This window comes from Oculina patagonica, chromosome 6 (assembly GCF_052425735.1).
Source record: "Oculina patagonica isolate OP01 chromosome 6, crgOcupat, whole genome shotgun sequence".
Classification (NCBI taxonomy): Eukaryota; Metazoa; Cnidaria; class Anthozoa; order Scleractinia; family Oculinidae; genus Oculina; species Oculina patagonica.
The window spans coordinates 10,426,033-10,452,824 of NC_135763.1; the positions used below are offsets into that span (position 1 = coordinate 10,426,033).

A 26,792-nucleotide genomic window follows, 5' to 3' on the forward strand; every position below is an offset into this window, starting at 1 on the left:
TTTTTTACCATTTCCACGCCTGCTTTCCCGATTTTTTTGTTAGTTTTAACCATGCTTTGCATAAAGATTGCAGCTTTCTTAAGTTTTCTGGGATTAAACGTCTTTTTTTGCAACTCGTTTCGCGAGGGGGGGTAAGAAAGGCGTCTTGCGTTCCGCGCACACTTGTAAATTAGGAGTTGTGGACACAAACCGTGACAAGGAGCGAGGCGAGCCAGGGCGAGCCGAGCGAGTTGTCACGGTTTGTGCCACAACTCCTAATTTACAAGTGTGTCCGTTGCATATATAGGCTGCAGTAACGCAAAACGACTTTGTGGTAAATTATTCAACTTTATGAATATATTGTCACTAAGCATTCCTCTCAGCTGCCGTGTAAATGTCATTGTGTTAAATCCACCTGCAAGTGAACTAAATTAGTGATAAGGCTTTGAATCGACGCAGGGAGGAAATTGAATTAATAACTTTTTCTCTAGTAATGCCAATCGCTCTTGTCTCATCACTAATATATTATACTTCCAGGAAAAGTTATATTTAATTTAATTAACAACTCGGTACTTCAAATCGTGGGTACTTAATTTCGCGATTTTGGCGAGACAGTATTTCGCAGGGTTTTATTTTTGCGATTTGGCCAAAAAATACGTTAGAAATATTGCAAATTTGTCAAAAAAAACGTTAAAAATACATTTCACGGGTCTTTAATTTCGCGATTTTTTTAGAATTGAGAAAATCGCGAAATTAAATACCCGCGAAATAAAGTACCAATAAGGTAATAAGAAGCGCTATTCTTTAGACTGAGAGGACATGATGACGTTCCCCAGCACAGTCGCTGCAGAAGTGTTTCATTTTAATTTTACCTCAATTCTGGCATTTTATTCTTTATCTTCTCTTGCTAATTAAACTTGTTAACGAATTTTCTCGCCTGATAAAACGCTGAAATTCATGCGCATGCAGTCGAGACAGAACTCGAGGAAAAAAGTTATATCCATTTATATGGCTCACTCATTTTGCATGTGCACAAGAACAAACTATCATATCGGATCGTAAAATATTTTCCCGTTTTTTAAGGTCATTGCCCTGTATTGTATTGCGCAATCTTGATGCGCAGAATTTTACGCGTAATTTGTGTGAAACAAGAACTGTTATCCTTGTGCTTGCGTCGCTAGTGAAAACTTGGCTTATGGCTCGCTTATGATCACGAGTCCGATCAATGCTCCATTAATTTTCAGAGCTAAAACACTTTGTAAATGTTTGTTAACCCTTTCACTCCTGAATTTTCGAAAAAAAAAACGCGTTTTTTTAACCGTTAAACCGAATTTTTGGTGCTATGATCCTGAATTTCTCTTAACTTTGCTAGGAAAGCACTTTGAGTTTACACTACAGCAACATTGTGATAAAGATTCCATGTAAAAATGTACAATTTTTCACTTTGATGCATGCGCGTAAGCCAAAATTTGGACTTACTTTCTACTCTTCATATCCTTTCTTCTGGCCGAAAACGGTCCATACGTAATCATTGGAAAACCCTGAACAATTACAGGCGTATTGGCCGGTTTAAGCACCGATTTTGCACCAAAAACAGATCGATCTTGGGCTTCGTTCGTTCTTTTATTAGTTCTGTCAGAATGCGGCCGATATTCAAAATGAAAAGTCCTGTAGAAAGGTCAATCATAGCTTTATCGGCTGCTTATCACAAAAATCCACTGACGTGTAAATTGTCATCCACAAGTGGTTCAATGGCCGCGCCTCCAAATAGCACCTAAATCAATGCGCGTTAGCAGTGAAAGGATTAAATGAATGTGCTAAACATTTCAATAACAAATGACGTCTTACAAAGAGTTTGTTTTCGTTTTCTTTTATTTTTATCAAATCTATCGTGTATGAAGAGAACGAAAGACATGAACGTACATAGTTTAATAGATATTCCTGCCTTTATAGGACAAAACACTCTTGGTCCAACATTGAGTTTTAAAACTTAAATGAGCTAGACGACGCAATTGTGCTAGACTTTAATGTTTTCTTTTATCTTATTATGTGCATTGCATCTTATTATCCTGCCGCTCGTCTTTGTATTACAAGGGTCTACAAGCTTTTTGTCTCTTTTTCTATTGAAATTTATGGCGCGCATACTTGTAGGCCGGCATTGTGCAATCATCGTGGCGTGACATCGTCTCCAATCTTGTAACACATACAACAGTCTGCGTCGTTGCTGTTGGATCCTGTTGGATATTGCGATCGATATGGAGCTAATGCCAGTTAAAGCAGTGATCTCAGTGCTCCTGTTTTCCTTTGTATTCTCCATGGTACAGGGTTTTTCGCTTATACTTCTGCACACGAACGACAACCACGCGCGATTTGAAGAAACAGATTCCTATGGCTTTATGTGCTACCCCAAAGATGCACAAGCAGGGAAATGTTTCGGTGGAATGGCACGAAAAGCAACTATGATCAACCAAATCCGATCTCAAGAGAAAAACGTGCTGCTAGTGTCTGGTGGAGATGTGTTTACAGGTACATTGTGGTACAATGTTTACCGCGGCAACGCCACGAGGAGGTTTATGAACGAGCTTCGATACGACGCCATGGTAAGTGTGATATTTGTGCGGTTTCGCTTAACCCGCCGGGGGGGGGGGGGGACGGGGGCCGGGCATGGACAGGGGATTTGACACCGTAGTGGGGACTTTAGACCGTTTTAATGGACTTTCTTACAACATTTTACTGAAGTTTAGTGATTCTTTTGAACATCCACAAGTGCTCTAGGGTTGGGCATTTGAACAGAAAGTCTCAGCTAAGTTCAAATGCCCGGCCTATGCCCGGCCTCCTTAGAGCACTTGTAAAAATATGCGAGCACGAGCAAACGAGCACGTACTAAAATTTTGCGAGCATTCCGAGCTAAAGCCAAATTGAAGAGCACTGCAAAATTTTGAGGGTCGCTGGAATTCGTACGGTCAATACTTTGTTTTATTATTCCATTAACCACGAAATAACTACATCAAATACACTAAATGCAGGTTTCTATTTGTTCTTTGATTTGCTTTCTTTGACTAGTTTTCCGCAGTGTCTAAATCCCTGGCTAAATATTTAGCTCGACATTGATTCTGGCGAAAAAGGGAGGCTCGTTATTCAAGGGCGGTAAATCGAGAAAAAGCTTTTTAATATTCGAGGAAATACGGTAATATTGATTTGTTTCCTTTGAAATTTTTACGTCAGTCTAACCCTAGCCTTCGTGGCTCAAAGTCTGTGAAAACTCGCCCGCTCTCCTGAATTTTAAGGAATACAGTTGGCTCCTGGGATGGCAGAATACGCGAGGAAAATGGGGCTAGGAGAGGTTTCTTGCTCCCTCCTCCCAATTTCTCTTTCCTTGGTCAAAAAGATTGCTAAATAGAGTTTACTAAGACCTGTAGCGTTTTTCCTCTTCGTGGGATATCCTATGATTTCTCCATGGAATGTTTACAGCTTTTTAAGGCATAGTGGCTCGGTGATTGGTTTCTTGAGTACTCTTTTGTCAACTTTTAGCGTAGAACCTTTGCATGTAATATTGTTCCAATTTTTAATCGGTATTTTCGTCTTCGGTCTCCACGTGTTCCACTTGAAGTCATAGCTTTCGACAAATAATACCTCTTCAGAGTCAAGGCGGTCGCGAAAGAGAGCCCCACCCACAACGTACAGTGCCCCTTTCAAATAGACCATACTGCCACCCCATCTAGGTGCATGCAGACTTGCTATAAACTGCCATTCGTTTGTAGAGACGTTGTACACTTCACAAGTTTTGGTGGCAACAGTTGGTCCACGATAGTAACGATATTCAAATTCAACAATTACACCACCGGCAATGAAAATCCTTCCACGGGCGGCCGTACTACAAGCATCGTACCTAGCCTGCTGCATGCTCGCAATTCTTTCCCATCTCTTTCTAATGATGTCATACTTGGCAGCGTATTCGATGGGTTTTACTGTGTTATGGTCGCCATTGTACATGCCCCCACCAAACATATACAGACAATTGTCCAAAGCCACTACACACGCTCCTTGAGTTCCGATACGTCCCTCATCAAGTAACAACGCTGAAACATGCTCCCATGAATTTGATTCAACATCGTATTTCCTTATGTAACACTCCCTATCTGGCCTAATGGTCCTGGTCCATGTGCTGTCAAAAGCATAAATTTCTTTTTCTGCTACGGCCGTTAGCCTTGCCATTGCATGAGAATGATTTGATTCCCACTGCAATGAAACCCATCCATTACAGAAAGGATCATATATTTGGGCGATGTATAATGATTTAGGTGGTCCATTACGACTCGGAAATGCGAACAGTTTACCATTAAATGACAACAGGTTACCCAAATTTGTAACGGCAAAAAGCTCGCCCGTCCGTGAGCAAGCCAATCGATACCACTTTTCTTTAACGGGATCGTAACACAAGGTTTCATTGCCTGCTAAAACAACTAGGTGTGTATCCTGCCAGTTTCTAGGCGACTGCGGAAAATCATTATCTGTGGCAGAATGATGTGCCTTTATAGCTTCCCTTACGAGATTCAAACAACTTGAATTCTCTTTTACAAGTTTGTTGGTCACGACATCCCTTTTCAAATAGTCACGCGACGCAAAAGCCAGCCGCACGTGACGAAATAATTCTTCCAACTTTCCTTTTCGCTCCTTCTTATTTTGTTCAATCCACTTAAATATGACTTTGATGACGTTATTCTCTGAACTAACAGCTAATTCATCACTGGAAATCCACTGCGCCACTTGCTGGCTTTCCAAATTGGGAAAATCTTCGGATTCCGCCAAAAATTCAAAGTTTGACAAGATAAGGTTCCTGGCTTGAGTGATCACGCGGTCTTCGCACTGGTATTTCTCGGCGAAATAATAAACCGATATCCAGTTTGAAGTTGATAAGTTCTGTTCTAAGAATTTCCCAGCGATGGCTTTCAGTTTTGGAAGAAGCAAAAATACTCCGCCGCCTCGATGAGGTCTTGTACATTTGTTGCAGTTATCTCGACTCTACCAGACTGCATAAATTCTAGTACATCCCTCATAACTGTGTCGGTAATGTGCTCCAGACGAATGGTTCCTTCTCTATTCTCCCTCATATCGCTGTTAAGAATTGCAGTAAAGAAAGGACTTACCGCCGAAAGTACCTGTCTACTCGCCGTGATCTCTTTACTGTACTTCATCACCAAAGTGACATTTATGTTGTCTTGTCTTGGGGGGGGGGGGTTTGAACCTTCCACTTTTGCCTGTGTGTCAAGTCGTTTTAACATTTTCCCTCAGAAGGTAACTGTGTTCAGGATTGTAGCAGTTTTCTTTCGTTTTAAACCAGTGGCGCGCCTTTTTAAATAGTGGACAACTCAAGTTTTCCAACATACAAATTGCGATTTCATTATTTATTCCCGTCATGGAAGCATCAATACCAACCTTGAAAATTAGCCTTCATCCCACGTACGTAATATGACATCATCAACTGACAATAATAGTAAAACTAAAACAAAATGATAACCGAAACCACATTATAAAGATCTCTCAAAAGCACATTTGTGTATGAAATTCGATATTTTTGTCGAGTTTTAGGTTTTCTAGTTTGTTGACGGCAACATTTGTTAAATATCAATAAAATAACGGCCATGACGCGGCATATTCGTAATTATATATAATTATGTTGATTTAATTGTAATCAGATATCATGAGAAAATGGTCAAGTCCGAAGTCCAACAATGTAATATTGCTCGAGTCTAAAAATGGGTTTGAATCCTTCAAGTCTTACATGTAACAGGAAATTTGCAAGTGGCACAGTTTTAGTGAGAACTATTGCTAGTTTTGTGATTCACCCTCAAGAACACTCGAGAAACGTTAGATAATGGCTTGCGTGATCTCACGCACGAGTTGCGATCATTTTGTCGCGCGTCAACCACGCTAAGCGTGATCCAACCTCAGACTCCTCGGTCAGCGGTTGGCCTCCCGGCGACACAGCCGTCTGCGGGTAGCCTGAGGAGAGTACGAGTTTCCGCGTGAACCATTGCCTGCTCATTGGCTCTCTTATCCACAAGGCTATAAATATAAAGCCTTTGCAAACTTGGCGGTATTGTACGCTGACTTGAACGTAATGGTGTTTTCCTTCCACCTTGCACCCTAACTAAACGTTGGTGGAACCCCATTCGTGACTTGCGTTCACGGGTCCTTCGTTACCTGTTTAGAAAAACGTACATTTTCGGACCATCTACTTCTAGAAAAAGACCTTTGAAATTCCCCACCCCACATCCTGTATATTAATTTCCTGAATGCTGGAGGCGGTCAATGGCTAAATCCAATGTAATATTGCTCGAGTCTAAAAATAGGTTTGAATCCTACATCTTACATTAAGGAATTATGTTTTCTTCTTTTTGTCCCATGCGCGCGAGAAGAACTTCCGATATCCATGACCTGGACCTAAGGAAATGTAGAATTGCACATCTCCTTTTATCGGGGTTATGTCACGCAATTTTAGGCAATTTCGGCACTGACACACTGTTCATAGAATTAACTGAAATATCACAATAACGGCTTAAAACTGTAGAAGAACTCAAAAGAAACACAGAAAGGGCAAAAAGGGCCATGGATGGGCAAACTTCGAGAAGATTAAAACGGATTGCATTCGGGTAAACTTGAACAACGTCGGCCCGACTTTTTTCAAGTTTATCTCAATTTGTATGAAAGTGTCATTTACAGTGCTCGAAAATCATCCGTGTTTGTTATGTGGCCATTATTTTGCCAGTAAAAGACTTTTGCTCTACCAATTTAAAGTTTTAAGCTCTTATTTAACGAAAATAGAGTTACAGCTGTACCTAAAAAACCGTGACCTAGTCCCTTAATTAGAGAAAACTAAAAACAATTTTATTTCGTCCTTGTTTCGTCAGACCCTTGGAAATCACGAGTTTGATGACGGTGTTGACAACCTTGTTTCATTCCTAAGCCGACTGAACTTCTCAGTAGTGGTTTCAAATCTGGACGTTACCCAGGAGCCTAAGTGGCCCAAGTCACCTCCCTTGTTCGTCAAGTGGAAAGTTCTTGATGTCGGAGGCGAAAAAATTGGACTTGTGGGATATGTACTGCAGAATACTCCAATGTAAGTCTTGTGCTAGCTTTTAAATGAGCATTTGTTTTTATACATGGTTTTCCATTGATTCTTTGAAAACGTATCTCTTATTAGACATTTTTATAGGATGTAGTATGCTTGTATATTTTTACGAGTCTTGCAGTATTAAATGACGAGTAAATTGCACGGCGATACCATACACTAAAATTTTCCAACATGTTGACTTTCCAACGTTTTCATCTTGACTTTTCACCTTTAATTTTTTTTTTCTCGCAGTCGGGAGAAATAAGAGAACTACATGGAACCTGTTTTACCGGTCTTGTGGGGTACAATATACGCCGAGAATGTTTCACAGATGCATTCTTTGTTTTCAAATTTTAGGTTATCTAAGCCTGATCCAGGACCCAACGTTAAGTTCCTACCCGAGGTAGAATCCGTTAGAAGCGCTGTGGGCGAGCTCAAGAAGCTGAACATCAATAAGATTATTGCCGTTGGACACGCTGGTATAGACATGGACAAGAAAATTGCCAAAGTGGTCGATGGAGTCGACATTGTTGTGGGAGGCCACACAAATACCTTCCTGTACACAGGTGATGGCACAGGAAACCCACTCGCTTTGTAGCTGTAACAAATTAAAAGAAATTTACATGAGCGCCATCGCGAACGTCGCTTGTTCAGCTAGTTGAATCACATACGATAAGCGCGTAGATGGGTGTCCTGTGATAACGCACTAAAAAATAAGGAATACGACAAAGTTTATGAGTCTGTAAAGGTGTTGGTGGCCTGTGATAATTAATGGCACCAAATACTAACAGATAAAGCAAAGCTTTGTTCTTCTTTCATGTTTTAGCCCCTGCAACTTGTTATGTTTTATTTTTTTTGCTATATGACCGAAGCTTGCTGAGATATAACACTTGCTTCGATTGGCTAATAGTTGACGCCGGCTTTTCCCGTAATTCGCTCGAGACCGTACTGGGGAATGTTGCCCTCACTGCCTGTCTTGTACGGACCTCGCCCAGAAAGGCCTCGTGCGATATTCGTCCAGTATGGTTCTCACGCTCGGTTAATAAGAAGTAAATATTTACTTTAGCTATATGATAGATGCAAGTGCGTCCATACTACTGTAAACCTAAAAAAAAATTTCAGGTTTACAGTAGTATGGCCGCACTTGCATCTATCATATATATATTTCATTGCTACTGCTGGACACACATTCACTTATTTACTTAAGCAAAGTAAGATTATCTTGTTTTCTTTTTCCGCTGCACATCATTTTAGGCACACCTCCGTCCACTGAAAAGCCGTATGGCCCGTATCCCTTGGTTATTACCCCGGACAGCAACCCAGATAACAAGGTGTTGGTTGTTCAGGCCTTTGCTTATGGTAAATACCTAGGACATCTGAAAGTCGATTTTGACGATAACGGGCAAGTGACCAAGTGGAGTGGGAATCCTATAATATTGAACAATTCAATAAAGAAAGATCCAACAGTTCTTCAACAGGTTTAACAGATGAAAACTGAGGTGGCCAAACTGTCAGAGGTGAACGAGTGACTTTCTTTACATTCCTTTCCTTTCCATTCAATGCTCTCGCTGGATACCAAAGTAATGACAATAAATTCATGTGCAAATAATAAACAAAACTCGAATCAGCGGCTGTTTACATGATACCGGAATGACTTTCATTCCATCCCCATATATTTCTCGGGATCTGTTTAAATGCTACTGAGATATTTCATTTCCGCACAAGTCATTCCGGAATGAGTTTACTGCGGTTTTCATTCCGGAATGAAATTTTTTGTTCTGGAGTGACATCTCAATCCGGTATCACGTAACGAACTTCGTTCCTGAGATTCAACCACATCTCACAAAACGGCACGGAGGCCACAGTTTAACTGTCCTTTCTGTTGAGCTCAAAGAGCAGCCCTGTGGTCAAATTGCTCGTTAAAATTGTAATACAGATAGTTCAGTTTTAAGATGTATCTTTTTTTTCGTTTAGCTGGGCGTTTATTTTAGCTGACAGAATTTAGGTACCCTATCTAAGGATCGCACCGGGAACACGTTTCCAAAAGGAGCAAAAATGATACCCTATTTAAGGACCGAGAACCTCAAAAACCATACCCTATACCGCGGCACATACCTATATAGCCCATATATGGGAGTACCCCCCCCCCCCCCGGGGGTTTTGTTTTAGACCTTGAGCGAAAACCGCGCACGCGTAAACGTCTTAGGCCGAGCCAGTAGTCATGTGAATGCAGAACGAACTTCATTCGAGAATAAAACTCGTTTCGGAATGAAAGTCATTCTGGTATCATGTACACTGCCCCCCAGAAAAAAAAACGAGGAATAGCGTAATTGCTTTTGCTGCTAAAAAAAATAGCAGCGTGAGCTTAAGTTACGGCAGCAATACAAATTGATGTTTTGTTATAAATGCAAAAAATGAAAATAAAACGTTTATCATTCAGGTCCAAGTGGGTACCAGCTATGTCTTCCTTGATGCAAGAAAACCAGAATGTATGCTTCAAGAATGTAATTTGGGAAATGTTGTCACAGATGCGTTTGTGTTCCACTACGCTAAACAATCTGCCAGTGAATCGCAATGGACGACCGCTAGTGTTGCAATTCAGAACAGTGGGAGCATTACGTCATCAATTTTCGTCAACGCAAAAGGTACTGTGCGCTAAAAGTATATAGGTACGAGGTAAAGGCTTGGTTAAACGGACTCAAAATGGCCAGTTCCCTCTATGAAACGCGCCTGCAGGGAATCGTGGTAGTTGTATTCAGCAAAATAAGCGTGAGACTGGGAAACACTGAATGCGACTACCATGACGGCATTACCTGCAGGCGTGTCTTATAAGGGAAACTGGCAATTAGCTGTCGACGCAAGATTTCGTCTACTTAAACGCGATTCCGTTTGGCCAGGACTTGCATTCGCTATGGTCAGGATTAAATTTGCACGGAAGTGTCCTCTTCTCAGTTCTGTCTATATCGCATCATTTCTCTAAGTATTATCACTTCCCTTTAGGATTAAAATTTGCGTGAACATCGTTCTGAGAAACACGAATCGTTCACTTTATAGTACAACAGTTTTTAGTTCCTGGGCTGGGTTGTTCTAAAGCCGATTAACACTAATCCAGGGTTGAAAGGTTTTAAATTTATCTTGCTAAAAAGTCTTTTCCTTGCTAATATTTTTGTTAACTATTACTTTAAGGTTTCCCGGCTTCAATTTTGTTCCCATTCTTTTGATCAGCACAAAGAACGCGTACACTGGCAAGGTCCATTCTCGTCCCCAGAGGGCGGCCTCTGGGGACAAGAATAGAGTCCAGAATGAATTGGAGCACACTGCGCATGTAAAAAATCGGAGTCCGCGTTCCTGGTGTTGACCACCAGGAAAACGGACTCTGATCGGTTTCCTTTAATTTCGTACAATTAAGACTGAAAAACGACAAGGATTATGATAGACGAACTTAAAAAGTTAGGTCCCGTCCACAATGACCCGGGTAAATTTGAAAACGGAGAAATGTGAAAACGCCGGGTAAAATGTTTTCCGTCCACATTAACCCGGGTAAATTTGAAAACGATACCCACTTTGGAGAGCGTTTTTTTTAAAAAGCTCCGTTTTCGGTGACCAAATACGCCGTTTCGGTGTGGACGGTTGGCCTATCCGGGTAAAAAAAGGTGCGTTTTCAAATTAACCCGGGTCAGTGTGGCGGGGCCTTAGGGCTGATTTTTTTTTTAGATTCATAACTTGTGACGTTCTTTAAATATATTCAGCCGACATTGCTCGTAACTCCACTATTTTTTCTCCTACTGCTTCTTTTGCAGATAACATCACATTTGGTCATATAGCGAACAGTTTCCCGTACAAAAACACGGTCGACATTGTAGAACTGAAAGGCGAGGATCTCATCCAAGTTTTTGAACAAGTAGCTTCACTGTATGACAAAACCAGCCCCAGTGCGTCATTTCTGCAAGTTTCAGGTACTTCTGATCTTAATTTAGTAGCTTAATAATAATAATCTTTTATTAGGAAACCTTCATTCACTATACAGTGGTTTTCAGAAAGGTCCTAACTAAGATTAAAAATACTTAATAAGACTATATACAATAAAACGAAAAATACCTAAGAATTAGGTATTAGCTTAGAGTGGATGTCGACCACAGGGAAACCTGAAACGTGAAAACGGCCTTACGATCAACGTAAGCACAAGCGCAAGCACAAGAAAAGGAAAAATATTGATCCTTGCGCTTGTGCTTATGCTTAGGTCAAAGCCGTTTTCACGGTAAGTCAGAGCTGTTATGCTTGTGCTTGTGCTTGCGTCGCTAGTGAACACCAGGCTTTACCTGAAGTAGCTGTTTTCAAAGGAAAGGTTAAATGACAGTGAATTGTTGCCTAACGACTGTAGGGAGTTAAGAAAGTCTAAGGATGAGTCCAGTCCAATGTTTCAAAACGATACGAGACCGACACGATACTGGCCTTTTTTTTTACGATATCGTTATTATGACATCATTGGCTTAGCGGTTTGACCAAACAAATGACAGCGCACTGCTGGAAATGATCATTCATCAGGTTTTGCCTCGTGTCACGTGTCTTGAAGCACTGTGGCTTTTCTTTGCATTCCTTGTCAGATTCTTTGTATTTTTTTGTTTGAATACCAATCCTGTGAGATTCTTTCTTTTGTGGGATAAATGTTTACCTTAAAAGAAATTCCTAAAAGAATTGTAATCAAATACCCTATACCTGAAACGTTTGGCAAAAAAATACGAATACCTTAGTAAAAAACCGGTGTCTGCAGAATGCAGAACGCAGAATGCAGAATGCAGACTAAGAGAATATACTGTGTTACCTTTACCACTATTGAAAGCTAACCGTAAACAGGCTAACCGAAGTGCTATTTAGGCTAACCAGAGTGAATAGTAGGCTAACCGGAGTGTGTGGTAGGCTAACCCGAGTGAAAAGTTCACTCCGGTTAGCCTACTATTCACTCCGGTTAGCCTAAATAGCACTTCGGTTAGCCTGTTTATGGTTAGCTTTCAATATTGGTAAAGGTAACAGAATATATCCTCTTAAAAAAAGATACCTTATATAGATACCGTATATCCAAAGCCCTGGCCGGACTTCAAAATCAAATTTATAAACATAAGGTGCTGACCATAAGACCGCAAGCTCAAGTCACGTGCAGAACCGAAAAAGTATTAAAAGCATCGAGATTTCTCGCTTGTAACCCTATTTTTCAGTATTTTCTTGGTATCGCAGTACCGGTTATTTGGTAAAGGATATCGGCATTGGCTCATACTAACGAAGTCAGGTATCAGAGCATCTTTTATAGTAATTTTTGCTTTGCCTTCCAGGGCTCCAAATAAAGTATGACATGAAAAAGCCTTCAGGCAACAGAGTGGTGGAAATCCAGGTCCGTTGTGCTTCCTGCAATTTCCCTTCCTACCAACCACTGGCCCAGTCCACCGTGTACAAAGTGATTCTCTCGTCCTACATGGCCCGAGGTGGAGCGGGGCTTAGTGTTATCAAAGAGAAGAAACTGTCTCATCAAGTTGGTAACATCACTGACGATCTCGTGATGATGAACTATTTCAAGGCTAAATCTCCCATTATGACAGGAACGGAAAACAGAATCACTTTTGTGGACAACGAAGACAAGAAACCAACATGTGTTAGTGGAGGAAACCTACCTGGTCTGAGTTTTCCGCTGGTATTTGTTATCGTCACGCTATATTTTCAGTTGTAAAAGGTATTGTATAAATACCGTAAATGAACAAGAGATAGTTGACGCTACGGCTGCCCCCGCTGAAGACACCAATTTGTGTCAGTAGAGGAAACGTACCTGGTCTGGTTTTTCCGCTGATATTTGCTGTCGTTACATTATATTTTCAGTTGTAAAACGTATTTTGAGTACGTGATTAATCGTTGATTAAAATCACTTGGTTTTGTAGCTCAAAAATGAACAAGTCTGACAAGTATCATCAATGGAAACTAAAAATGACAGTGCTCTACAAAGTTCGAGTTTCCTTCGTTTTTATGTAAACTATGATAGAATTATGAGGATGCACTTAGTGATCAACAAGATAACCGTTGAACAACAAACGAAAGATGTAAATTTATTCTCCAAGGCGTGAATAGACGAAAACAATGGTTTTTTAAGTGATTTTCTTCCAAGTAACACTGTCAAACTTGAAAACGTCGGCCCAACATTTTTACGTTTTGGGCCACTACTGCCCTTTCCGTCAGTAGCCAAACCACCCTTTTGACAATTTTCATGACTAGTACAGTGGGTTTCAGCAAGGCCAGGCCACTATTAGTGGATTTCCAATTAATACCAACACTTTTATTGCATTTTCAAGTCCCTTTAAACAACACATTTAACACGTAATTATGAAGCTTCTTTTTATTGCAGCTGTAATTGCATACTAATAAAAGTCAAACTATGGTACAGTTTCTGTCTGAGTGACCATCAGATTTAAGTATGCCTACACTACACTACTCCCCTAAAAAAATATTTAACAGTACTACTATTACAATCACTATTTCCACAACAGAAAATACTTAAGCAGAACTCCACGAAGATTCGTTAAGAGTTAAACCGTTACTTTTCAATGAAAACAACTTCTGTACAATATGTTGACCTGACAAACGACTAAGCGGGCTGTGGGAATGAAGGTACTGATTTAAAGCTGAATTCTTCTTACAACAGTCAACCCAATTGTATACAGGGAAGTAAAGAGAATTTGGTTGTACTCTCTTAGCATTCCCTCTTTCTACCTCCCTCCTCTTTCAAGCTGGGTGTAAACAATGCTAGAAAGATCTGGAAGCCATTTTTCTTCCCTATCAATTTTTGCTCTCCACTTTAGAACAATCCTGGAGTGAAATAGCAAAATGCTTACAGGTTTATTTTGTTGCGGAATTCCAAACTACATGGACAGTGGTTACGACAATGGAATTTACAGTAAACACAACAAGGTATTACCAGTACTGAACAACTCTAAGCAGCCTGTACCTACATCAAAGAGAGAACTGTTGTTTGCTCTTGAAGAAAAAAAAAAACAGCAGTGATAGTTACAAGTACTTTTCATGAAACTAAGATCCATTATCAGTGTTTAAGGCTCTTAGACTCCTTCAAGATGATATATTAATTGACCAGCTTTTTAAACGACAGGTTTTATGATGCTCCAGGTTCTAGCTCTGATGCAGGAGTGTCAAGTTCTTCGTCGTTATAAATATTTTCGGCCTAAAATGTCATAAAGAAAACAAACAAAAAACAAGTTAGAAGAAATGCCAGATCAGAGCCATGTAGCGATGAACATGGCTTCGGGACATATCGACATCCCTTCTACAATTGCATTGTCTGGCAAGACATTGTTACAAAGCAACACTGATAACTAGTGAGGTTTAAACCAACTGATGGTGATAATATCTTGCCCTTTTTCTTTTGCATTCCGCCCAATCAGATGACTTGATGTGGTTCTAAAGTCAACTGTACACTAGGAATGCTATCTAATAATATTAAAAGCTCTTTCTTGGCTCCAAAGACGCCATGCCACAGGAAAGAACTACTGCTTACAGATAGTAATTCTTATATTTGTAAATAGAATATTTTGCTTGTAACTGAGAGGAACTTCCGTGTATAAATAAAGTCATCTATATATATACTACCTTATTATAGGAAATTAACGATACATGTTATTAACGCAAATTTCAAAAATTCGCATTTATTCTATTTATGTAAACACATCTACTATAAGCAGATAACCAGAACTTTTCTTAAATTCCCGTTAATTTTATTATGCATTAATTTTGTTCGCGTTGTTAAAATGCTTCATTATATTCCTATAATGAGGTAATTGTTTATAACAGGAGACTGACTAAAAATTTTTATGGAGAAATCTGAGGACAGATTTTTACTGTCAGAGTATCACAAAAATTTCACAGCATTTTTAAAAGCCTGCATTACGTGTAATATTTAGAAAATGCTCTGCAAGACTGAGTGCGCTAAAGCTGTATTTGTTGTCTCTGTTGACATTAGAACAGATCAATTCACCACTTGTGCATACATGTTAATTACTATCAATCATGATCCAACTAAAATAAAGTAAACAATTTCCTTGATGTAAATATTTTTGAAGTTGCAACCTGTCCATAGACGGTGGCAAAGAAAACAAATGATACTAGTATTTTCTGATTTATAGACCTCTTTAGCTTTGTTTGTTTGCTTTTCCAATTTCAGACCATGAATGTTACCCTTGAGAATTATTTCTTTCAAATTTTTACAAATCCAAATAGAAAATATGAATGAATAACTTATTACATGAAATTTCACTTTAATTTCGCGAATTTCGCGATTCTAAAAAAAATCGCGAAATTAAAGTGACGCGAACAATAAGTGTCGCGAACATAACATGACGCGAATATTAAGTGACTCGCATGTCAGTAATCAATGTAAATGGATGTTGTCGTCAATTGACTCACTTGTAGACATTGTGAGAACTGCCTTGTTGTTGCTATTGCCGATATTAAGTCCCCCTCTGTGTTTTTGTTAATTTTGACGTTATTGTTCCTTTGATGAAGTCGTTTTATATAATTCAAAGGCATGTCAAAATATATTGCCAAGAAAATGTAAATTGTCTCTCACTCAAAAACGTGAAATTAAAGTGATTCAAAATACAAATTTTTTGCAAAATCGCAATATTTAAGTGTTGCGAAATACGTGCACCTCAAAATCGCGAAATTAACGTGTCGCGAAAAGTTCATGTAATTAGGTAATTTCCAGATGGACAAAAGAACAACTCTCTAGAGAGTATCACATGACCTGAAATGGGCAATTTCATTCATAGCTAAAAAGGTCTATTACTTCTTACCATTTGCCACACTTGCATGATATTGTCCTCGGAGACACTGCACAATACCCACGGCTCATTTGGATTCCAAGAAAAGTCTGAGATTTTGGCTGTGTGACCACCGTGAATGAACTAAAACAATTTAAAAAGAAAAAAACAGTTTGTACTATATTTGAAAGGAATAAAAATGTGCCATACAATGCACTTTTCTTTAAATCAAAGGGTCTTGGATAAACTGGATAAACTCATGGATCAAGTTCTTCGTTGTTATAAATATTTTCAGCCTAAAATGTCATAAAGAAAACAAACAAAAAACAAGTTAGAAGAAATGCCAGATCAGAGCCATGCAGTGATCAACATGACTTCCGGACATATCAACATTCCTTCTATAATGGCATTGTCTGGCAAGACATTGTTACAAAGCAACACTGATAACTAGTGAGGTTTAAACCAACTGATGGTGATAATATCTTGCCCTTTTTCTTTTGCATTCCGCCCAATCAGATGACTTGATGTGGTTCTAAAGTCAACTGTACACTAGGAATGCTATTTAATAATATTAAGAGCTCTTTCTTGGCTCCATGGATAAGCTCATGGATAAACTGGATGAATCCAGGTTTAATGCATAAATCACCGGTAATTGTTTAACAGGATGGAGTGAGTGAGTGCCATTGAGGTCCATTACTAAATCTCATGGCATGCCTATGTCATCTATGAGCTAAAAATGTAAAGAGTCTCACTTTCTCAAAGGCTGTACAATCAATGATTAACAACAAAGCATTGCATACCAGAAGTTCTGGAGGTCCATCTTCAGCATCTTCTGATGACTGTTCCTCACCAATTTTGCTACCAATTAAACAAACTTTGTTTATTAATAAATTTTGTATATCTAGACTAAAATTAAATTGTTTTAAAATATTCATTAATAATTCATAAATAAAATACAAAAGAAATTAATGTTTAATGAGTGTCTTTATATTTATATACTGGGAGGCGCGGTGGCCTAATGGTTAGTGCGCCGGACTCCGGATCGAGCGGTCCGAGTTCGAGCCCTGGCCGGGGTCACTTGTGTTGTGTTCTTGGGCAAGACACTTTACTCCCATAGTGCCTCTCTCCACCCAGGTGTATAAATGGGTACCGGCGACATAATGCTGGGGGGGAACGCTGCAATGGACTAGCATCCCATTCAGGGGGGAGTAGAAATATTCCTAGCCGCTTAATGCTACGGAAACCGGGATAAGCTTCGGCAGTGTGGGCCGCTTGCCTCGTGGCTTCTCCTTTATATCTGATAAAGACACGGCTAAACTTTACGTCCAGTTTTCTAGGCCAAATTTACCCCAAATCTAAATATTAGTGCAAGAATGAGTTGATCTAAATCAGAAAATTTTTTAAGCCATTCAAAAAATTCGCAGTTCGTGTTTTATCAAGTCTAAAACACTCGGCTGCGCCTCATGTTTTAAACTTGATAAAACACTGCTGCTCATTTATTAAACATTACATAAACCAGGCACGGTTAGCTCATTGATGTGAACAATATAAGCCAGCAACAATCAAAATGCATGTACTGCAAATAATGTTGTATTTTTTTTTTTTTTTGTGTTAGTTATGCATTCTTCAATGATATTGGTTGGTTTAAATAAAATATATAAAAATAAAAATAAATTAAATAGGAATTTATGGTGGCATCTTCCACATAGTGGCTCTTCTTGATGTCGCCATCTTCTTACGAAAAAAGTCACTATCCTATGTTCTCAATTAACATTTTGATTGGTTATTTCTGTTGAATCCAAGTGGCTTGGTTCAAGTAGCTGCATTCTAAGTTATAAGACAAATTATAAGACAAATTACCTTAAGTCCCATACATGAAGTCTTCTGTCTGTGCCGCTGGAAGCTAGGATTGTCTCATTGTGTGGAGACCACTGGACCTGTTTTTTTTTTTTTTTTAATTTTTAAAAAAAAAAAAAAAAAAAATGTTTGCATTGACATGATTTTTTTGAAACGCTTTCTGAATATATCATTGGCATTGCTTTATAGCTATAGCTCCAGTTTTCATACATGTAACAGCTATTAGTTTTAAGAACTGCTACTTCCCTTGGATGGGATTAACCTGAGTGGCGAGAGAAAATAATTATTATTATTGTACTGTTTTTCAATCACAACTTCCTTTAATCCCAATATCAATTCTGTTGTAAGTGTTTACCACAAAACTTGAACAAACTCTGTATATTTAGCAGAAATGTTCTCCCATTTATTTTTTTATTTTTTTCACTACCTCCCCAGAAATTAAACAGGCATACCAACCAGTGTGTCATGGTATCATTTTTCAACATACCTGGAATATTTCGTCTTTGTGCGATTCAAATGAATGCAGCTTAAGTTTGAGATTCCTCAAATCCCACAATGCAACAGTCTAACGAGTAGAAAAAAATCAAATAAAACAAGTTAGTGAAGATTTCAGATCAGAACAGATTTGTTCAACACAACATCGAAAAATTGTAACTCTTTCTCAGGTAAGTATAATATCGCACGCTCATTTTCATCATTCATGGAAATTTCATAATGACGATGTACATTGTTGTATTGCTGTACAAGGAACCCTGTAGTACCTCTGATTGATTAATTTTTTTTATTGATATGGAAAATTACAACTGAGTAGGACCAATCAGAGAGGGTTTACTGATTGTTGCAATCCTATGTCATCGGCATGGATTTTTTCACTTGTAATTTATCAGGCAATACAACGAGAATGTGATAAGATCACTGTTATCTTCAGTTACTGTCATGTAACTTGCCAAGAAACATCTTACTGCTATACACTATTTTAATAAGTCAAGACGCCATTTTGAATATTTAACTTTCCGCGAATGACGTCGTTAATGAAATATTCATTTGTGCCTCGAGGTATTAAAATAGAGTATCTACCATTGTAATAGGCCAAGGTGTCATTTTGAATATTTTATTAATGACGTCATTTGTGGAAAAATAAAATTCAAAATGGTTCCTTGACTTATTAAAATGGTGTATTAGGTCTACTATATGATTGAAGAAACCATCTTTTTTGTGTCTCGATATTCCCGTAAACACTGTTTCTCTGTTTGTTATTAATAGTAATTGCAACTGGATTTTAGAAACTGCCCTACAGGTAATTTAAATTACTATTATCACCTTGTCTGCAGATCCTGTTGCAAGAATGAACTCACTGTATGGGTTAAATGACAAACAGTTTACCTACGAAAAATAACATGAATATAATCAATTTCACCACACATACTAAATATCGTTTCTTTAAATGTTGCGGGATACAGAAGGTACTTAAAGTTTATTGCACTCACTTCAGCGGTGTGGGCATCGACTGTGTGTGTTGCTTTGGAGCTGCTGGTTGAACGTGTGTCCCAACTGGGGGAATAAATGTAAAGTTATGTTGAAATCATTCATTAGTCCCCTAAAAGACAGGGAAATAAATAAAAAATCTGAACTTCCAGTTTTTTTTTTTTTTTTTTTTTTGGGGGGGGGGGGGGTGGGGGTGGGGGTATGGAGAGCCCCTCTATGGGTCTTTCCGAAGAAATTGAAGGCACGATGATTACCATGGAAAAACAAAGATCTCAAGATTGAAGTCAAGATTCAATTGTGGGGTCCAGAACAAACAGCACAACATTGAAAACAAATTCAAACAATCCTAAATTTTCCTTGTTATTCTTTCAACAACAGTTTGCTTTTCATGAATTTAAACAGTTGAGATATTTATTTGGCTGTGAACTGCACTGACTACTTACACTGTCACATAGTTTCATAGAGAGGCTAAATAAAGCTGTTACAATATATGACCTGGCAAACATTTAAAAATAAAAGCTCATACAGGTAGCTTCTAGCTTTATGTATGATAATAATCAAATAACCTGTCTGATACCAGCTTCAAACACAAGTAGCCACCTAACTTGACATAAATATGGAAAAGGAAACAAAGCTTTCTCTGCATTTCTCTCCCAATCACTGAAAATGCAAAAGAAGACTTTGTCATTATTAACTTTATTCCCTATCATACTCACATCATAAGCTTGTGGTCGTCGGCTACTGATCCAAATAAACTCTCATGTAAAAGATGCCATGATACATCCTGTAATGGAAAAAAAAGAAAGAAAAAAAGGTGGATAAATTTATTTGACTCTGATACAGCAGAAGGAAATTATCACACTGAGGAGTCAGCATGGCTGAGTGGTTAGGGCATGGAGGTAGAGGGTTAAAGTCTCCTTCTGACTTCTACCAGGAGTTGTTTCACAGTAGACCCCAGTTCAACTTCTCGGCCATGCTTGTAAATAGCCAACTGGTTCGCCTTTTGGCAGTTGCGATTTTTAACCTTGTTATGTTTAATTTGAAATATTTGTTTGTAATTTTTGAATGCTTGGCATGGTCCGTTAGCACCTGTGCTTAATCAGCTACCAAAGGTAAACAAATGCAAACTCTGCCCTCATTGAGATACCTCGACAACAGCTGTGTGTCCATTGAATATCCGCACTGCTTCCATTGTTTTTGCCTCCTATTTCAACAAAAGAAGTTTTGTTAGTAGAAATATAATAAGATGTCAATATAAATCAAAATAATTCACAAATGTAACAGACACAAGAACACTGTGTACGTGTAATGTTATTGATTTGTACCTTTGCAATGTTGCTTATATCCCAAAGACACACAGTCTGTAGAAGAAAGAAGCCACATTAATACAGCTTACTAACGTTTGTACACTGCTCCTAGTGCATTAAGCTTGCTATCCAGCATGGCAGATTTTTGATCATGTGACTGTTTTGGTACAAAACACCCATTAATGTTGCACTGTACCACCTATGTGTAAATATTTTTGTCATAGTTGTATACCTGCCAACTCTCACGCCTTGGGCGTGAGTCTCACGCCTACGAGTTGAAAACTTTGATCTCACGCCAACTCACGCTTACGAACCAATTTCTCACGCCTAGTCGAAAAATGTGAGTTATTACAACCAAAAACGACACATTTTCCAAAAAATGTAATCTCAAACCAGTGTGAGAAAATAAAACTCCATGTAAAATGAGTTAATGGCGATACCTTCCCCGAAATGACAGAGTTTTGACGAAAAAAAGCATTGGGAACGAGGTCGTGTTTAGCAAAACATGTCCACGCACTGGGATCGGGAGATGTTCGGAACGTCTTCGGAATACTTCGGACGTCTTCGGAAAACTTCGGACATTGTCGTATTGTCTTCGGAAATCCTGGCACTCTCAGGATAAAAATCTCACGCCTTTGACCCAGAAAAAGTTGGCAGGTATATAGTTGCAATTTATACTGACTTACATAGTCATCAGAAGCACTCAAAAGATTGCCATTCAGATTTGGATTCCAAGACAAGCCATAACCTTCTTTAGTGTGGCCCTTGAGTCTGATATCAGGGCGGCATTCACCATTAGGGTCTAACGATTAAACAATACAAACTGTAAGAAACACTACAAGATGACACACAGTTGTGCAACGTAAATAAATAGTTCAAAATTATTTAGAGCACAGTAGAATTACAATTTCTCAAACCTCCAGGGGAAACGAACGTTACCTAACGAAATCGCGATTGACTGACCGACTGACCATCTGCCACTGACCAACTGTATTGCAGTTATGCTGATATTAGTTTCCTCAGTAAAGTACACTCTTTTAGTTCAAGTGATTTAATACTTTGTTTAAAACTAAAACCATGTTTCTAAAGGCAAAGCACCAACTGCCATATTTACTAGGCCATTTCCAAGTTACATTTTGCTCCTGTTTTAAAAAAAATGAGTCCTCATGTAAAACTTTTCCTATGAAAATGAGTTTTGAACTGCATGAAAATCAATGTGCAGGTGACACGCATTTTCATATGAATGTTTTCGAACAAAGACCCGTTTTGACACAGAGGAAAAAGGCAACTTGGAACTGCCTTACATTTTAAATTGCCCTACATTTGCCCTACACATTTCGTACAGTGGTAGTCAAAGCATGAGAATCATACCTGGTTTTGAAGGGTGCTTAGTGTAGTCAAAAACAAGAACATCTGCTGTCGGGGTCTTTGTTGCAATAATACAAGGATTTTGTGGCATATACCGAGCTCTAGAATAAACAATAAGTATGTATATATTTAAAAAGACTATTAATTTAATTTCAAAAATAGCTCAAAGCTAAAATAGTTTAGTTAACACTGAGGGAAGAAGAATAATTAAGTTGGCTGGACTAAACAGTGCTTTTAATAAGCCCCCATGGTTGTTGAAAAGCATCAGCTACACACTCTACCTCACTCATCAAGTTGGCTTCTTTTTTTCCCTAAATTGAAGTAATTAAGGGAAATGGTCAAAACTATTGTACTCAGACAGGACCCACCACTCTGCAAAAGGATGGGTGGTCTCTTCATGTACCCCACCTTCAAAGATGGTGTCTTGTTTGTATAGCCCCCACTCTATCAGGAGTAGAAACTAAGAAAAAGATTAAAACCTCCTTGTGCCATTTCTCCAGCAGGACAAGCTACATGCACACCTAATATGAAAGTCTCAACTCAAATTTTTAATTTTTTAATTTTGTCCATTTGGCTTACCAGACAGGTGGTATCTTGCATAGCCCCCCTTCCCCTACACAAGGTGGGTCCTTGTCGAGCACACTTGTTATGACCCCTTCCCTAAAGAAAGATTCTTTCAAACATTTAGTTTTTCTACTCAAACCAGCTGCTTACTGCAAATGTTATCAAAACCCCCGATTAAGTTTTTTACCTGTTGACTTCACCTTCATGGTTGATCTTAATTTCTATTTCTATTTTTCCGCTGACAGAGCCAAATCCTCCAAATTCTGTGAATAAAACAAAGTAACAGAGAAGGCATGTTTACCATGGTGCATTTCCATGTGATATATATAAACAATAAAATTTCACTCCTTTGGTTCTTTCGTTTTCAAAAATGTCATAGCACAGACTGTGCTACACTGTGCAAGGACCACACCTGTATTGCAGGGTATTTAAAGTAAACCTGTACAAGAAGGTGGTTGATAGAGCCATCTTGGTACCCTTCAAAGGTTTGATGTAAAATAAATTTCAACCATGTCCAAAACATAAAACTCTGGTGCCTTTGAGTAGTTTGTGTTAAAACATTAATTTCCTACCCACATCTCAGTCACAATTTTAAATGGAGTCTTGTGCCCCGTCTGCCCAGTAAATAAATGAAAACAGGCATCTATTTAATAATTAAGAGCTGTTTTGACCAGGAAAGAGTTAAGCCATTGATTTAGCATAGAGAATGGGTCAAACAGCAATGTTACCTCCTTTTTCACTGTCGTAGTGGCTTGTGTCAAGCTGAGTATCATCATTAGGAACCTGAACACTTGCTATAACCAAGTGATTCTGCTCATCAGACCTGAAAATAATTTATACAGTACCGCTCAAATGTAAGTTGACAGTCCCTCGAGCCTCGATCCTCGAAACTTGAAAATTTTGAGTTTCGAGTCTCGAGTTGAGAAAAATTATGAGCTTGTCGCTTGAATGATTCCTCGAGAATAAAATTGCTCAAGCGGGCCGCACTTTCGAGTGTTGTACACCGCCGAAGCCAGACTTGACACTAATCGATAAATGAGCGACAAAGTCACGAAAGTGAGTGACAACACTTCACTTGACACTATTCGATAAATGAGCGACAAAGTCACGATAGTAGTGACGACACTACACTTGACACTATTTGATAAATGAACGACAAAGTTGCGATAGTGAAAGACAAAGTCGAGAGAACCGGGCAAGCCGTTTTCTGCCAGATGACTTAACTACTGGGAACGGGTTTTGAAAAAGTCTCAGTCAAAGCCGGCATGCAGGCAACTCATCCTTTGGCAACACGCGCTTGAGAATCGAAAATTTAATACACCGCCAATTTTAATGTAAACATGGATTATATGATACACATGTGTTGTGTCACGTTTGCCTAAAAATTGTTTTCTGCAGTTACGTGAATGTAGAAAATATATACTTTCGTGCGGCAATGTTTACATTGATTGTGTTTTTCATAGGTTTCAAATTACTTCTGACATATACAAATTTTGCCATTTTTTTAGCGGCGCAGACATAATTGTTTAGATCACTCACTATTCCTAAAAACCAAGATGATTAGACTCGATTTCTTCAATGCATTATCTCTGACATTAATTTAGACAAATTTCATTCAAGAAGTTTTTTAAAAACATATCAAACATATGATTTTCTGCGCTATGCAAATTTAGTTTCAATGCAACGTTGAATTGTTTGTTTACATTTATAATCATATTCGAAGTTCATTGATGTTTTGGCTTCATTTACCACTTTGTAATGAAGAAAGTTTGAGGTTTCGAAGTATAGATTTACTTAGTAAACGAGTTAAACAAAATAAATAAAACATGTTTCTTTTTAGTCGGAATTTCGAGCTAGACACGATACCACTAAATGTTTTGAATTATTGTTGCGTGATTTTGTGTTGCAGTGCTATTCTACGGCTCAGCTTATAAGATTCGTCGCAATTACATCGTTTTCGCATCAAATGCTTCAGATGCTGAATTACAGAACATTTTGTGATAGAAATTAAATTTGTAGATTTATTTGCGAAAACTCAGGATGAACTTGAAAACTAATAACTGAAATATCTTTGTGGTTGAAAACATGCACTTACGGCGGCAGGTTCAAACATTGACACGGGAGAGCACAAGTTTGAACTACAGGTTCTTTTCGCGTCCTTTTCTAAATTTAATTCGTCGATCACGGCTTTCAAGGATGAGTATGTGTCAGTACTTTTAGGTAAGTAAACGGAATTACGATCAGCGCGAATATATCGTACTGTCGAATGTTACATGTGGGGGAAAGTTTATATTTCATGTCCTGAAGATGGACGCGAAACACTTGTACATGAGGTGCAAGCGGCTTTTATTCTTTCCTCGAGAAATAAATTGTTTCCTCGAAAGCCTTTCAAGTTATGAATATTCGAGACCACCTTGTTTCTCGATCCTCAAGACCCTCGAACTTTGAGATGCAAGGATCGAGTCTCGAGTATCAAGTCTCAAGGATCGAGTCGAGACTGTCAACTTACATTTGAGTGGTACTGTAAGGATAGCATAAGTTACATTTACTTGCCTGCACACAAGAAAAAAATCCTTTTTAATTTTTCAACAGGTTATTGTGGTGAAGACTCAATATCAGTTACCCAACATTTCAGACATCATATTGAAATTTTTATACACTCATCTGTAAACGGACCTAGTAAAACCTAACCTTAAAACCCACCCTGCCTGGTCCTGGTAAATTGAAAAAAAAAAAAACCCAAGACCACAGAAAAAAAAATCCTGAAGCCGAGTAAATGAAGATGTATCTACAGTGGAATCAGGATTTCACGGACCCACGATTTTTCAGAGCCTCTTGATTACTACTTGTAGAACCAAAAGTTATTTCCCCTCTCGCACTCGAAAAGTTGCTATTTTGCTTTCAATTTCTGGAACTCCCCGATTTTTCAAATCACGTTTTGTTTCTTTTGCAGGTTCAAGAAATTGGAGTTCCACTGTAGCATCTCAACTGAAACAGAATGGCCAGTTTTTGCCTGCCTTGATAGAGTTTTATTGATTTCACGTCAAACATCCAGGTTGCAGAGTTATCCGCAGAAATCCATCAGGTGATTTAAAGAGGGGCAGATGCTACTAATATTAGAACATCATAACAATAGTGTGTGACATACGTGTGGGTCCCAAGAATGATTCTATGTACAGAATAATCCTTTCCTTCTGGCCTGCAAAGTAAGCAAAGTAATCTTAGGTGTAATAAGCTTATGTTAAGTTTTATACTGTTTATTTACTGCACACAGCAAAACCAGGTTTTGTAACCGGAAATGCAAACTTGCCACAAAAAACAACACCGAAGCTTTTTTACGTATCGAATCTTTTTCTATTTGAATGAAGGCAATCCAGTCGCACAATTAACTCAAACTGTAACTCATTTTCAAGCTCATAAGCTTAATTTTCAAAGCGTTTATATGAACTTATTTTTGCAAATTAATCGTAAGATAATTATTGTATGTACAATACTATTACTCGAAAGTATTATTCTAAACTTTGATAATTAAAAGAGCTAAATCCCCAGAAATTTATTTACGAACAACAGCGACACAAGGGTACAAAAACTCCCACGAAATTGTACAGTGGTATACATGCAGTATTCAAATTGAAACCAACAAAAATAGCAAGATTGATCATATTCTTCGATCGATTCAAGCTTACAAGCTAACAAAATCAATTGAACTAAACACACTTACTTTGTAACGTCAGGTAGCCACTGTACAGTAAGGCTTGGCCATTCCAGAGCATGGGTCATCACCAAATCGTACAAAAACGGTGTGTTCTTTTTCCAGATTTTGTATTCTTCATTGATAATCCTTTCTTCGACCGCGTCGTCGAAAGGTTCTTAAACAGAAACAAAACAAACATCAAGCTTCTTATCTTGTACGATCACAACAAATTAATCTTTTTATATCCGTACCATTTTCTTTCGGCGATCCCGACATGACAAAGAGTGAAAATAATTTCCCCTCGTGGTAAACTCGAGCTGACAATCAGATCGAACAAGATGGCGTGCGTATTCCCCGCCAAATTCTAATATCACATGACCAAAACGGGCCAATGAGATAACGTTCGTAGCGACAGCCGCTGTTAAGGATTAAAGTTGACAGAAGATTCAGGTACTTCAGCTGGGGACAGACAGTCCCCGGACTCTCCCTTCCCTGCGCTTCATGTAGGGCAGGGGAAGGGAGAGTTTAGGGACTGGACTTGGGCCTGGGGAAGCAGACCTCAATAGCTCGACTGCTGTCGTCGAAAATACGATCCCAATCAGTTTCGGAATTAG

The 26,792-nt window shown here is 38.6% G+C and overlaps 2 protein-coding genes across 2 annotated transcripts; one reads left to right on the top strand and one right to left on the bottom strand.

Annotated features, from left to right (window-relative positions):
* Positions 1-1,584: 1,584 nt before the first annotated feature.
* On the top strand, positions 1,585-13,516 carry LOC144656123 (snake venom 5'-nucleotidase-like). Its single transcript, XM_078516354.1, is given in 7 exon segments — positions 1,585-2,579; positions 6,891-7,099; positions 7,451-7,659; positions 8,348-8,610; positions 9,534-9,738; positions 10,894-11,049; positions 12,421-13,516. Coding segments are annotated over 7 exon segments (1,779 nt in total). The 5' UTR covers positions 1,585-2,234; the 3' UTR covers positions 12,813-13,516.
* On the bottom strand, positions 13,455-26,553 carry LOC144656126 (histone-binding protein RBBP7). The gene is made up of 17 exons (XM_078516356.1): positions 26,430-26,553; positions 26,206-26,353; positions 25,633-25,683; positions 23,213-23,307; positions 22,672-22,747; positions 21,924-22,021; positions 21,239-21,354; positions 20,571-20,606; positions 20,393-20,449; positions 19,962-20,029; positions 19,248-19,311; positions 19,081-19,143; positions 18,248-18,325; positions 17,764-17,840; positions 16,704-16,761; positions 15,937-16,047; positions 13,455-14,309 (listed from the first exon to the last, which is right to left on the bottom strand). Exons 1-17 carry the CDS (start codon positions 26,452-26,454, stop codon positions 14,241-14,243), a joined length of 1,290 nt encoding a protein of 429 aa, XP_078372482.1. The 5' UTR covers positions 26,455-26,553; the 3' UTR covers positions 13,455-14,240.
* Positions 26,554-26,792: the final 239 nt, after the last annotated feature.